At 57.2% G+C, this 13169-nt stretch overlaps 4 protein-coding genes across 4 annotated transcripts; 3 read left to right on the top strand and 1 right to left on the bottom strand.

Annotated features, from left to right (window-relative positions):
- Positions 1–686: 686 nt before the first annotated feature.
- Positions 687–1595, top strand: LTHEOB_8005 (Orotidine 5 -phosphate decarboxylase; the record flags this gene model as incomplete). Its single annotated transcript, XM_035517435.1, has 1 exon — positions 687–1595. The coding sequence occupies one exon, from the start codon at positions 687–689 to the stop codon at positions 1593–1595; it is 909 nt and encodes a 302-aa protein (XP_035370552.1).
- Positions 1596–2028: 433 nt separating this feature from the next.
- Positions 2029–7490, bottom strand: LTHEOB_8004 (Mediator complex subunit Med13; the record flags this gene model as incomplete). The annotated part of the gene is made up of 6 exons (XM_035517434.1): positions 2029–3137; positions 3189–4081; positions 4340–5753; positions 6132–7097; positions 7154–7397; positions 7449–7490. 6 exons carry the CDS (start codon positions 7488–7490, stop codon positions 2029–2031), a joined length of 4668 nt encoding a protein of 1555 aa, XP_035370551.1.
- A 455-nt stretch (positions 7491–7945) lies between these two features.
- LTHEOB_8003 (WD repeat containing protein) lies at positions 7946–10273 on the top strand (the record flags this gene model as incomplete). Its single annotated transcript, XM_035517433.1, has 1 exon — positions 7946–10273. The coding sequence occupies one exon, from the start codon at positions 7946–7948 to the stop codon at positions 10271–10273; it is 2328 nt and encodes a 775-aa protein (XP_035370550.1).
- A 1345-nt stretch (positions 10274–11618) lies between these two features.
- LTHEOB_8002 (MFS phospholipid transporter) lies at positions 11619–13169 on the top strand (the record flags this gene model as incomplete). The annotated part of the gene is made up of 5 exons (XM_035517432.1): positions 11619–11751; positions 11805–11833; positions 11960–12360; positions 12414–12447; positions 12536–13122. Coding segments are annotated over 5 exons (1184 nt in total), but the record flags the coding sequence as incomplete, so codon positions are not given.

Raw genomic sequence — 13169 nt, 5'->3', positions numbered from 1 at the left:
TCAGTCTTGTTATCTGCTGCGCACATGGTCACTGACGTATCAAAACAAACCCAACGGAAATAATAGACAGGGACTCATCTTGAAGGGTGAAAATCAAGGCCTCCTGAATTATGCTTACTCAATGTGCATAAAGACGTTTACTTCACAGCCTTTAGTTGGCCAGGAATAATCCAGTTCAATCTCTCCGATGTTCAGCTCCTGTAAAGTTCAACATTTGTTTTCCCGTCACGACTGTTCAAGTGGTCTGAAGTGGCAGGGTCTGGTTTGACAGCCGTCGCTGAATTTGACGTTTATATTCTACTGTAGATAAGATCGCAATACCCTTTCCTTATCCCGAGCAAAACGTGTCAACTGTATCTTGACTTCATTTAGTGTTAGATAGTGTTTGGGTTAATGGGATCGACGTTGTTGAAGTGTAATTAACAAAGAGACCAAGTGAAGCGGCTGAGCGAGCGAGGATTTCAGAACTGCTTCCAAGAATCACCTAGGGAGGCCGCCTGATATGATCTACTGATCCACTATAATCCTGCAAAGCTACGGGTGACTCAACAAGTCCGGCAGAGATTAGCGACGGCTTGCAGGGTGCGGTGTCACTTGAGTGACCAGGGTCGTGCCAGCACTATAACAGCTCTGTCGACGTCTACTCCCCGCCTGAACATCAACCACCCTACCCTCAAGCAACAACAATGGCATCCACCTCCACCACCACCCACAACCTCACCACGTACCTCCGGTCCCTGGTGCAGGCCAAACAGTCAACACTCTGCGTCAGCGCAGACGTGACTTCCGCCACCGAAATGCTCAAGCTAGCCGACACCGTCGGCCCCAGCACCGTCGTCTTCAAAACCCACGCAGACATGCATGCAGGCTGGAACTCCGACCCGGAGCGCGGTACGGGCGCACAGCTCGCATCACTTGCACGCCGCCACCGTTTCTTGATCTTCGAGGATCGAAAGTTCGCCGACATTGGCTTCACCGTGCAGCAACAGTACACGGCCGGTGACTATCGCATATGTGACTGGGCGCACATCGTCAACGCCCATGTGCTGCCCGGTCCCGACATGATACGTGCGCTGGCCCTGGAAGCGGCTGACTGGAAGGACGACCACAACCGCGAGCCGCAGCGGCGGTCCGGGCCCGGCGATGCCAAAACACCACTTCACGATATCCCAGAGCCGCCCCAAGACCGCGCTTTGCTGCTCCTGGCGCAAATGACCTCGGTCGGCAACCTGCTGGACGCGGATTACACCGCAGCGTGCGTGGCCATGGCGCGGCAGCAGCTCGACTTCGTCATGGGCTTCATCGCGCTCAATCCACTAAACTCAGAACCCGATGACGACTTCGTCGTGATGACGCCTGGCTGCGCGCTGTCGCCGGAAGAGTCGCTGGACGGGTCCGAGTTCGCGGGCGGCGATCCGCTGGGCCAGCAGTACGTCACGCCGCAGGAGCTGATGCGGCGAGGGTGCGATATTATTATTGTTGGGCTGGGCATCTGCAACGCGGCGGACCCGGCGGCCAAGGCGGAGCAGTATCGGCAGGTGGCGTGGAAGGCGTATCAGGAGCGGCTGGGCAAGTCAGAGGAGCGATCGTCGTAGGAGTGAGGGCATATAATGGATATCCAGCCACTAGGTGATGACAAGTGAGCATGCCGTGGAAGGGGATCGTAGATTCCTTTTTATTCAGAAGCAGCAGTAATCAGCAAACGTAGACCGCAGTCTTATGTTTTTAGCATCGTCCACATAATGAAATACTCAGACTTGAGACTTCAGTTGACTGACCGGCTTGTATATGCCAAGGCCTTTCCCTTCTACCCGCCTAACAAACATATTAGATCCATTGCGCAGAGTAAAACAGAATTAAGAAAAAGGTAGGTTTTAACGAAACAATCTACACCAAGAAACGAAAACCTCCACACGAAGCACGTTTTAACCAACCACCTAACAGGAAAAAAAGAAAAAAAAAAGAAACCACACAACTACCCACCTCATACGTAAACCAACACTACAAAACAAAAAAAAACGAACAAAATCACAAACACCTCTCAAAAGCCTTCACCCCCCTCACCGCCGCCGCAATATGCCACGGCACCGCGCCGCCCCTGGTGCCCCTCATCCCCTTCAGCCGCGCCAACAACCCCAACCCCCTATACGTGATCAAAAACTCCCTCAACACCGTATCATACGTCGTGCGCGCCTGATTCGCCGCAAAAGGACTACCTCCCACACCGGTCCCACCAACCCCTCCCCCTCCACCTCCTTGCCCCGCACCAGCACCACCAGGCGACGGCAGCGCGCTGCTGACGGCGCTCGGCCCGGCGCTCGCGGCGGCACTGCCGGTGCTGAGGGCAGATCCGCCATTGCCGTTGCTGTTGCCGTTGGCGGAATTGTTGTTGGCGCCGGCTGCGGCGGCGGCGGCTTCGAGGTGCTGGAGGGGGATGCTGATGTTTGGGTTGTGCGGGGTGGGGGTGGCGACGGCGGAGTGGTGGTGATGGTGGTGTTGCTGTTGCTGTTGGGCAGCTGCTGCAGCGGCAGCGGCCGCAGCAGCGGCGGCCTGGGCGGCGGCGGCGGCGCGTTGGGGTTGGTGGCCGCCGGGCGTGCTGCCGATCCAGAGGAGGTTGACGCCGACGGCGATGGGGCCGCGCGGGGAGTCCGGGTGGTCTGATGACCTGCCGATGCCGATGCCGCCGGTGGTGGTGGTGGTGGTGGTGGTGGTGCCCTCGGTGGTGTTGCTGCTGTTGCCGTCGGCGCCGCGTTTGACGAGGTAGCCGCTGGCGAGGGAGGGGCGGAATTCGGTGGTCGAGTTGGAGTTGTGCAGGCGGTGCTGGAGGATGACGCCCCACGACTCGTCCGTGACGTCGACGAGGCGGGCGTCCGGGTCGCTGGACGGGTCGACTGCTGGAGCGCTGGTGTTGCCGTCGGAAGGGGTTGCGGCGGGTGTGAAGCCGTGGGCGTCTGGGGAGACGCCGGGCTGTGGCGTGTTTCCTGGTGTCGATACGCCCGTGTTGCCCGAGTTCTGGTTCATTGTGGATGTGAGAGTAGGTAAGCTGGATGTTATACAGAATGGCGGGTTTGGGTCCACGGAGATCAATGCTGTTCCGATCACAAGCGGACATGGGCTTGTCACGAGTGCCTGCCATGCTGAACAAGATATTAGCATTTCATTCAATCGAGTATAGTTGGGTGTCTTACCATCTTGCTCTTCGCGCTCCATCACCCCGGCCCTTGCAATGCAGAGCCTCCAGGTCACCCGTCGAGCAGACATAATCTCCAACGAAGTCTGGTGGATCTCCCGTGCGACTTCAACAAAAGAGCGGTTATTCAGACAGTACGAGGCTGTAGCTTGGTGCTTTCCGGGATTGTCTGTCCAAGCCGCTGTGAGCCAAGAGCCGTCCACGCTGACAGCGTAGCCCACATGTATGTAGGAATTTTCGTGAAGCAGGTCCGATGGAGGCTCGGCCGTCACTCTGAATGGAATAGACTTTGGCAAAGTTTCCTCAAGTTGAATAGAAGGTGCTGAGTAGATGCTGAGCGCAGTATGGTCAGCGCTAGGCTCTTTCGGAGGACACCTATCATAGACCTCACGGGCGAGTCTCGCCAGAAGACTCGGTTCAAGGACTACGGGGGCCTCAAAAGAAGCTATGCATTTGACAGGGACCAGCTGAAGGACCAACTCGGGCCTCGTTGCATCCAATGCTCTAGAGGACGAGGGAAGGTACGCTTGGAACAAAGCCCAAAAAGCGGAGCAGAGCTGCCAGAGATTGTGCGGGTCAGAGAAGGGATTGACAAGGTAGACAACGATGGCGTCTGGTTGAGAAGAGTCTTCAGGCTTAGTAACCTTCTTGAAGTCTACTCTCGACAAATGCCTCCCCAGGGAAGAGCAAGTGTCGCGGATAGACTGGAGGCAGCTTTGAGTGGTTGGCTTCCAGTTATCGCTCTCGTGAACACTGATCGAGGCAGGCACCAGACCACCGTTGGATATATGTTCGATATCGGGACCGCGGACGTGCGTACCGAACTTGCTGCTCTCGTAGGCCATACTTATGTTATCGAGAAAGCTTGTGATTGGCTCGCTCAGCTGGTCACTGGACGGATACACACAATATGCCATGATATTCTTTGGGCCACTTGTAGGTGATAGGCCGAGAGATTCCCAAAAAGACAGCGCCGGAGGGAGAACGTCCCATGTGTCCTCACCTCGTCGGAGACGGACGTGAGGTGTTGAGATGGGAAAGAACATGTTTGCGTGAGGATCCGCATTGGTGGTTCGCCGTTGTACTGATTTCTGTTGGGCCTGTTTCGCAGCAGCAGACTCGGGCATAACGTCTTGGATAGAAGCGTACTTTAGCATGTCGCACTCGCTGATTTGCTGGAAGAGATCTCTGACAGCATTTTGGACCGTTTGGATCGGGAAAAGCTTGCGGAGGCCACCAGTCTGAGTTCGTGTGCAGACTTGATTCGGTTCCTCATCTTCTGGGATCAAATCCAGCGAGCTGTGAATAATCTGATCTGCCAGCATTTGGGTGATGTTGATGACCTCCTTGAGATTGAGCGGGTGTGGCTCCACAACAGCCTCCGAACGGCCATCTGAAGAAGGTGTTGAAGCAGCTGAAGCGAGTGAGAATGATCCCCTTCGTGACCTGGGATCACCCCCATACCGCCGTCTGACCTTGACAATTGGTGGCGGTAGACTGCCCAGAGACCAGTCCGAAGGAGTCGGCTCGAGGGAGGAAAGTGGCGGTAGCTCAGGTACAAAGCCGTCCGCGTCGCCCAAGAGCATATCTTGACTGCCTGGATCAAGTTGCAGCGTTCCAGGTGTACCAACACCCGGAGTCCCAACGGTCGAAGAACCCAGTTTTCTGTGGCTCGGGACCAGTAAGCCTGATTCCTGTCCAAGCATCGTGGAGCCGGTCTCTTCATCGTACGAGCCTGTGCTGACAGATATGTCGCTATAACTGTCGCTGTCGTCGGAGAGACCATCTTTCATGTACGAGTCGTCGCCAGTGTGTTTCGGTACAACAATACTTCGTATGAGATCAGAAGCTCTCTCCAGAGTGGCAGAATGTGCGGAAGAGGTCGGGCGCGAGAGTTGACCGGATTGTGAACGTGTGCTCGGATCCCGGTCCTTTCCAGAAAAGAAGAACTGGCCACCAGCAGCATACTTGGAATCTGCAAGTTGCATCTTCTGGCTGAAACCAACCGTGTCAAACATTGCTCCTCCATCCGCTTTCGCCTTTGCGAAATCTTTGACATCTGTTTCTGACTCGCCAACGTGTGGCGATCCAAACAGCTTCTGGTTAATCCGTGCTGGACTAAGTGGAGGGCTAGGTTCCCGAACGATCACAGGTTCCTCTGCAACCTCATGTTTCGCTGCATTTAGCTCGGGTTCTTGCTCAGGGGGTGTGTCTTCGGCTTTGGGATGTTCTTCAATCTCAGTCATGTGGACGTCGATCTCAGGTGGAGCAGCAGGTGAGGTAGCAATCTCTGATTTGAGTGTCGAAGGTTCAACTTCGGTCTGCTCCGCATCTGCTACTTGGATCATCGGCGATACGCCTTCGAACCTGGTGTTTGCAGGACTACTGTTCTGCTTCTGCTCTTCGAATGTTGCTGGTTGGGATACGTCCATGAGATCTCCGAATCCGCCGTCTCCATCGTCAAAAAAATTGAAGTCCGCTTCCGTGACATCATTTGCTCCAAACATCTCTTCGTCCATATCCTCAAAAAGATCATCGTTATTGTCAGCTTCAGCAGGCCCACCTGTCGGTGTGTCTGTTTCCCTCGGTGGATCCAAATGCTCTCCAGGTGTTGCTTCGGTCGCTCCTGTGTGTTCTTGCTGTGTGAAATTGTCACCGCTTACACTCATTTGCCCCGGATGGCTTTGAGAATCTTGGGTTGTTGGCCCCATAATTATACCATCCATGGTCGTATGTCCACCAGCACCGGGAGGCAAAACCGCGTCTGGTGGCGTGGGATATACTCCACTGACAGCTTGTAAATCCCCATATGCGGAACCTCGAGAGTAAAGGGGGGATGAAGGATATGTCATGGTAGGCTCAGCTGCTGGTTGGGTATTGTCTTCTTGTGCTTGGCGTGCCTTTTTGCGAGCTTCAATGGCTTTTTCTCTCTCTGGCTTACCTAGGAACCAATTCCATGCTTGCCACAAGGGGTCCGTAAACCCGCTCTTCCCAGGTCCCTGCCACCACATCACACCAGAATCCTGGTCATCCTGATGGCCAGTCGGATGGAGGGCTTCGAGAGATTCCAGGTCCCCCTCACTCCGTCCGGCGCTGTACAAAAAGCACAGAGCGGCAGGCCAAAGACACTCGCGGCAAAGAGATGCAGAGGGATCGTTCAAGTCTTTTGTTGCCTGTGCACTAGGCTGAAGCTGAATTCGCACCCATTTCCCTTCCTCGTTCATGTCTGGAAGGACAAGACCTTTCATACGGAGCCATCTTAAAGTGTCTGCTTTCCACTGCTGGGTTGCTCTCGACCGTCTTGTTGGGCCTGAGCCATGGCGCTCGCTACCGACTGCAGATGTTTCGTGGCCAACGTATCTGGCTATGATGCCGCAAGGAGAAATCCGGACAAGCTCTCCCAGAAAATCGTCGTGCACATCGTACAACGAGAGAATTTTCTCAAGCTGGTAGACACTGTTGGTAGTTGAGACGGAAGTAGAAATTACCAATGTTCCGGCGGTCGACAAATGGGCGTCCAAGGTGGTAAGGAGACAGCTGAGTCCTCCAAGGATGTTTGTATCGTCGTCGTCGTCGTCATCTCTGTCGGCTAGGTTCGTGGCTCTGGAATAGGAAACAAAAGTACGATAGTTCAGGGGTATCATATGATGAAAGCGAGACAAGTTATAGGAAATAGAACCAATGACAGCGGACATGAAAGATTCGTAGACGGAAAGGGCGTCATGCTGGCGAGAGGCATCGGCGCTGTTGGCTGATTGCTGGTTTGCCTGAAAGGCGCGGACGTTGGCAGCTTGGATTGCACGAGCATTAGTGGCAGCAGAGCCGTGCTGCAGCCCCGACTGAGAAGCTGGGAGGCGGCCGGTGAACCTTGCCAGTTCAGCAGCCTTCAAATCACCCTCGGATTGAGCTGCCAAAGAAGTCAGTGAACAGAACACAGAAGTGGGGAGCGAAAGATGGACATACCAGCCAACTGGAGGCCGTTCAGCTGTTGACTCTGCAGAGAGCCATGATCCAGGGCTGGAGGATTGCTGCCAGGCTCGAAAAGCCACAGAAGCTGCTTGAGTCTATCGACATAGACCAGGCGCTTTGCCTCGCGAAGGCGAGCCTCGACGCAGCTTAAGCCATCCAGCTCAGCAGCCTTGGCGTTCGGAGCGTCGACAGATGAAGTAGCAGAAAAGGTGCGGTATGAAACGACGGCATAGCCATTCTTCCTGGAGTTAGCATGTCATACAGTAGGACATGTGGCGGTGGCGCATACGACGGCGGACACACTGGTAGTGCTGCTTTTGATGGAATCCATGGCTAGGGGACGTCGAAAGGGAAGAAGGTCTCAGGATGCACGCAACCCACGGCGAGCCTGGTCTTCATCAACGTCGGGAGAAAGCTGAGACGGGGCGTCGATCATGAGGCGTGGCACGTGAGGAGCCCCGGCGGCCGTCTGCAATCGGGAAAGAGGACAGAATTCGCAGTTGAGGAGAGGCTCCAGGGCGTTATCAGCATTGTTGTCCTTTCCGGGGCGGCAACGCTGGGTCGGGCTCGGCCGGTCGGCGGGGTGGCTAGGGCCGCGAGGCGAGTCAGGACTCCGGATGGAGATGAGGACGCGAGAGATGCGGTTTGGAGACAGGGTCTGGTCTGGGTTGAACACCCAAAGCGGCCCGTGCGCCTCAGCCCTACTTCCTCCGCCTATCGCCGCGACTTTTTTCTATCGCGCGCAAAACCACCGACACGCCTTCGCACCCCCCCGCGACCAGCGCCATGAAGGTCACCAACCACTCCGATGTGCCCGTCTACACCATCTCGGGCTCCGACACCGCCCGCCCGCTGCCCGATTGGCTGGCCCGCAAGCGCAAGCGCAGCCTGAAGCAGGACGCCGAGTACGCCCATCGCATCGAGCTGCTGCAGGACTTCGAGTTCGAGGAGGCCAGCCAGTGCGTGCGCGCCAGCGAGGATGGCGACTGGCTCATGAGCACCGGCACCTACAAGCCGCAGATCCATACCCACTACCTGCCGCACCTGTCGCTGTCCTACGCCCGCCACACCAACACCATCAACCAGACTTTTTTGCTGCTCTCCGAAGACTACACCAAGTCGCTGCACTTGCAGACCGATCGCTTCCTCGAGTTCCACAACCCCGGCGGCCTCCACTATACCACCCGTATACCCCGCTATGGCCGCGATCTCAAGTACGACCGCCGCTCCACCGAGGCTCTCATCCCCGCAGTCGGCGTCAATGAGGATGGCATGGGCGAGGTCTTCCGTCTGAACCTGGAGCTTGGACGCTTTATGAAGCAGTTTGAGATTGACGTCGGTGGCGACGACTACACAAGCATGGGCGGCGGAGCGTTGCAGGGTGGCATCAATACCGGCAGTGTCAATGTTGCAGCAATTGCTGAGGAGTCGCACAATCTTCTGAGCTTCGGCACGTCAATAGGCACAGTCGAGTTCTGGGATCCCAGATCGCGGAGCCGTGTTGGCATACTCTCGCTTCCCCCGGACGCATCGTATGGTGACGAGAAGGTTGGTATCACCGCCCTCGAATTCGACCGCAGCGGCCTCACGCTTGCTTCTGGTACCTCCAACGGCCTGGTCCATCTGTACGATCTGCGTTCTCCCGTGCCTCTCTTGAAGAAAGACCAAGGTTTCGGTCTGCCCATCCAGAACATCATCTTCCTGCAATCGAAGACCCGGTCCGCACAACAAACATCGGAGCCGAAGATCCTCACGTCAGACAAGCGCATCATCAAGATCTGGGATCAAAGAGACGGCAAGCCCTGGACACACGTAGAGCCAGCTGTGGACATGCATCACGTCGAATGGGTCAAGGACAGCGGCATGCTCCTTACCGCCAACGAAGGCAAGCAGCAGCACTGCTTCTTCATCCCCCAGCTTGGCCCGGCACCCAAGTGGTGCGCTTTCCTGGACAACGTCGTCGAAGAAATGGCCGAGGATCCCGACGACCCCAACGCGTTCGGCGGCCACAAGGCTGGCGAGGTCTACGACAACTACAAGTTCCTGACTCTGAAGGAGCTGGAGCAGCTCAACATGGCGCACCTGGTCGGCACGACGAGCCTGCTGCGGCCGTACATGCACGGTTACTTCGTCGCGCAGAAGCTGTACGAGGAAGCCCGCCTCATCAGCCAACCGGAGCTGTGGCAAGAGCAGCGCACCAAGAGCATCCAGGAGCGCATCAACAAAGAGCGCGAGAGCCGCATCCGCGGCAACAAGAAGGTTCAAGTCAAGGTCAACCGCCGGCTGGCAGAGAAGTTACAGGAGCGCGAGGAGAAGAACGAGCGCCGCAAGGCGCGCCGCGTGCTCGAGCGCGGCGGCGACGACGACGCCGACGACGCCAACGCCGTGCAAGCACCATCGAAGCCGGTCGACGAAAACGTCGGGGGCTCGGACGACGACGAGGACGCTGCTGCCGCCGTCGCCAACAACAAGCCCGTCGGCGCCCGCCTGCTCAGCGACCCCCGTTTCGCCCAGCTCTTCCAGGACGAGGACTTCGAGGTCGACGAGGGCAGCCGCGAGTTCCAGTCCATCAACCCCAGCACCAACCCCGCCGCGCGCAAGCCGCAGGGCCTCACCGCGGTCGAGGAAGAGGCGCTCGACGACCGCCGCCGTCACGGCGCGTCGTCGGACGAGGACGACAGCAGCGAAGACGACGAGGACGCTGCGGACCAGCGCCGCAGCCGCGATGCGAAGAAGTGGAACGCCGCGCCTTCTCAGCAACAGGAGAAGGAAAAGGACACGGGCCGCATCTCGTCGTCGACGTACAAGAAGTCGGGCCACCGCCCCATGCCGCAGATGGTCGTGTCGTCGTCCAAGAAGAAGCCGTCGCAGACCAACCGCGACAGGTCGTTCGGCGCCCGCGCCGCAAACCTGAAGGGCAAGCCCAGGACCGGCGGCGCCGCCGCTGCCGGGGGTGCCACCGTCGTCGGCGAGAGGGAGATCACGTTCGCGCCTAAGGGAAGGGAGAAGCCGCAGCGCGGCCCTAGGGAGGGTGGTGATGAGGGGGAGAGTGGCAGGAGTAGGAAGCGGATGGATCGGAGGAGCGCGAGTGGAAACACTTTTAGGAAGATGTAGACAGGGGTGGAGTTTCGCTTTTGTTTGTGTATATGCATGTGTAGGGCGTTTTGTATTGGGTGGCTCAGGGACATGTGTTCTGGGAAGATCAAAAAAGTTTTCTATATACCCGGGTAATGAAGCTTGTGCTTGGTTGAGATTTATTGCGGTGTCGTTGCCATTGTGAGATTGGATGACTACGTTCTGGTTACGAATTGGAGAAATTTTGTTCGAGAGGGAGTGTCTTGGAAATGGGGCTGAGGTTCGGCGATAGGTAAGCCGATAGCGAAGGAAGGCTTATCTCGGGTCACGGATGCATCAGTAAGCGGAGGAAGAGGAGCGCAGATCGGGTTGCGAGTACGTACGCATAATTAATTTTTTTTCGTGTGATGGGCGAGAGCCGATCACGCTCGTGTTGGATCAATTGGACAAGAGGATCGAGTTCGAGTCGTTCCGTTTAGCAGCAATCGGGAACATCGGCAGGGACTCTCAAACCAAGCTTCGCCCAGGCGCGCGAAGAAGCGGGCGAGGCTTGAGCCGCCATCCCGCCGTGGCGCCCAGCTATTCCTTTTCCTCGCTCGCCACTGACGCCGGTGTAGAGACAAGTTGCTGTGCTCTTTGAAGTCGAAGAAAGAGCGAGTAGGTACGAGATCGAGTCAAGGGCCAGGCCTGCACGGATGTTCTCCACGCATCTGACGAAGCGCGGGCAAGCGACTAATGTGAAAGATTTTTGGTCGTTTATCGAAGCAACGGCACGCCGCACCCAGGCTGGCGGTAAGCAGTGCTACGGTAGTCCCCGAACATGTCTCACCCATGGCAACCCCACCGAAGTCGCAAAGCGCGGAACCTGGCGAATTGGCGAGCGCCGGGGCGGCACGCTGTGCGGCTGATACTCCCTCTTTCTGCGCCGTTCTCCAGCCGTGCACAGGCGGGGCGCCTTGCCGGTTCGGGGCAGAGCAAGAGAGACGGCCGTGGCGGGGGCATCGACCGAGGGAGAGATGCAATGCATGCGTGTGATGCGCCGCCTATCGCCGCTGCAACCCTGCAACCCACCCCAAAATCCTCCGCCTAAACCTCTTCCTTCTCTCGCCGGCCTTCCTTCTTTCCCACTTTCTCGCGCTATCACAGCTGTGCCGCAAGCCGAGGCTTGACGTCGCCAAAGACGGCCGCTAATATATCTTCCCATTGATTGCTTCTTGTCTGCCGACGGTTCTGGCTCCGCTCAATCTAAGACCTTGCCTCTCCACCAAACGCGCCACTGCCGTCCAGACCCTAACGGCTGTCCGGTGTTTGTGTCGCGCCTGCCTTTTCTCCCCATCTCCCGCCCTTGCTGTGCCTGCGAGTGCATCTACCGTCCTCTCCAACCATGGAACCCAACGCAGCAAAATCCGGGCCCCAAAGCGACACCAACTTCGATTCAGAGCCCCGACGCAACAGCTATGCCGCCACCGAGAAGGGTCGCTGGGAGAGACTCTGGCCCGTCATTGCCTGCGGAGCAGGTGCGCGCACCCAACCAACTAATTCTGATTGCACCGGCACTGACGTAGCACAGGTCTGTTCAGTGACGGATACCTGAACAACGTGAGCCCAGCCACCACCCCGACGCGTGACCCGATCAGCCCAAGCGCAACCAATCCCTTCCTGAATAGCTGTGAACCAGAACTCTGAATGCTAACTAAACCGCATTTGCTTTTCGGGCGTGGATAGGTTATTGGATCCGTCAACACCATGCTTGCCAAGATCTACCCGACAACTTACGCCAACAGCAGCGCTCAGAACAATGTCTCATCCATCACTTTCGCCGGCACCGTCGTCGGTATGCTCTTCTTCGGCTACACCAGCGACCATTTCTCCCGCAAATGGTCCCTCATGGCTTCCACCTTGATCATCATCCTCTTCGCCATTCTCGGCACTGCTTCCTATGGCGCTGGAGGTAACGTTGGCGGCCTCTTTGCGGCTCTGACTGCTTATCGGTTTTTCCTTGGAATCGGTATTGGTGGGGAGTATCCCGCTGGTAGTGTTGGTTGCGCAGAGAGTACTGGAGAACTGAAGAGTGGGACTCGCAACAGGTGGTTTATTCTGTTCACCAACGTCCAGATCGATATCGGGTGAGTTTGTTTTCTCTCGTCAGAATCTTCCAATGACTGACAATCCCTGTTAGATTCGTTGTTGCTGCCATCGTGCCCCTGATTGTCGTAAGTGATAGTCAACTTCAGGCTTTAATACGGGCGGACCTGAGCACCGCGCATGTAACAAACCGTTTACTAAGCCTCGTACCACCAGGTTCTTATAACAACTGAAGACCACCTCCGCGCCGCATGGCGCATCTGCCTCGGCATCGGCATCATCCCGCCGCTCTCGCTGCTCTGGCTGCGTCTCAAGCTGCAGGAGCCCGAGGCCTACAAGCGCGAGTCGATGCGCGACACGACGACGCCGTACTGGCTAGCCCTCAAATACTACGGCTTCCGGCTCTTCGTCGTCTCGCTGATTTGGTTCATCTACGACTTCTCGGCCTACGCCTTCGGCATCTACAGCTCGACGATCGTGTCGAACCTGCTCGGCAGCGACGAGCGCCTGTGGAAGTCGTTCGCCTGGAACATCCTCATCAACTTCTTCTACATCCCCGGCTGCGTGCTCGGCTCGTTCCTGGCCGACATCCCGTGGCTGGGGCCGAAGCGCACGCTCGCTCTGGGCGTCATCCTGCAGGGCATCGTGGGCTTCGTCATGGCGGGCTGCTACGCGAGTCTCGAGAAGCCCGGGAACATCGCCGCCTTTTGCGTCGTCTACGGGATTTTCCTCAGCTTGGGCGAGATGGGGCCTGGTGACAATATCGGCCTGATGGCAAGCAAGATCAGCGCCACGAGCATACGGTGAGTTCCAGTTTCCCCCCCCCCCCCCCCCCCCCCCCCCCCCCCCC

Source organism: Lasiodiplodia theobromae (genome assembly GCF_012971845.1).
Source record: "Lasiodiplodia theobromae strain AM2As chromosome Unknown scaffold_25, whole genome shotgun sequence".
Lineage (NCBI taxonomy): Eukaryota > Fungi > Ascomycota > Dothideomycetes > Botryosphaeriales > Botryosphaeriaceae > Lasiodiplodia > Lasiodiplodia theobromae.
This window is presented reverse-complemented; position numbering and strand designations above follow the sequence as displayed.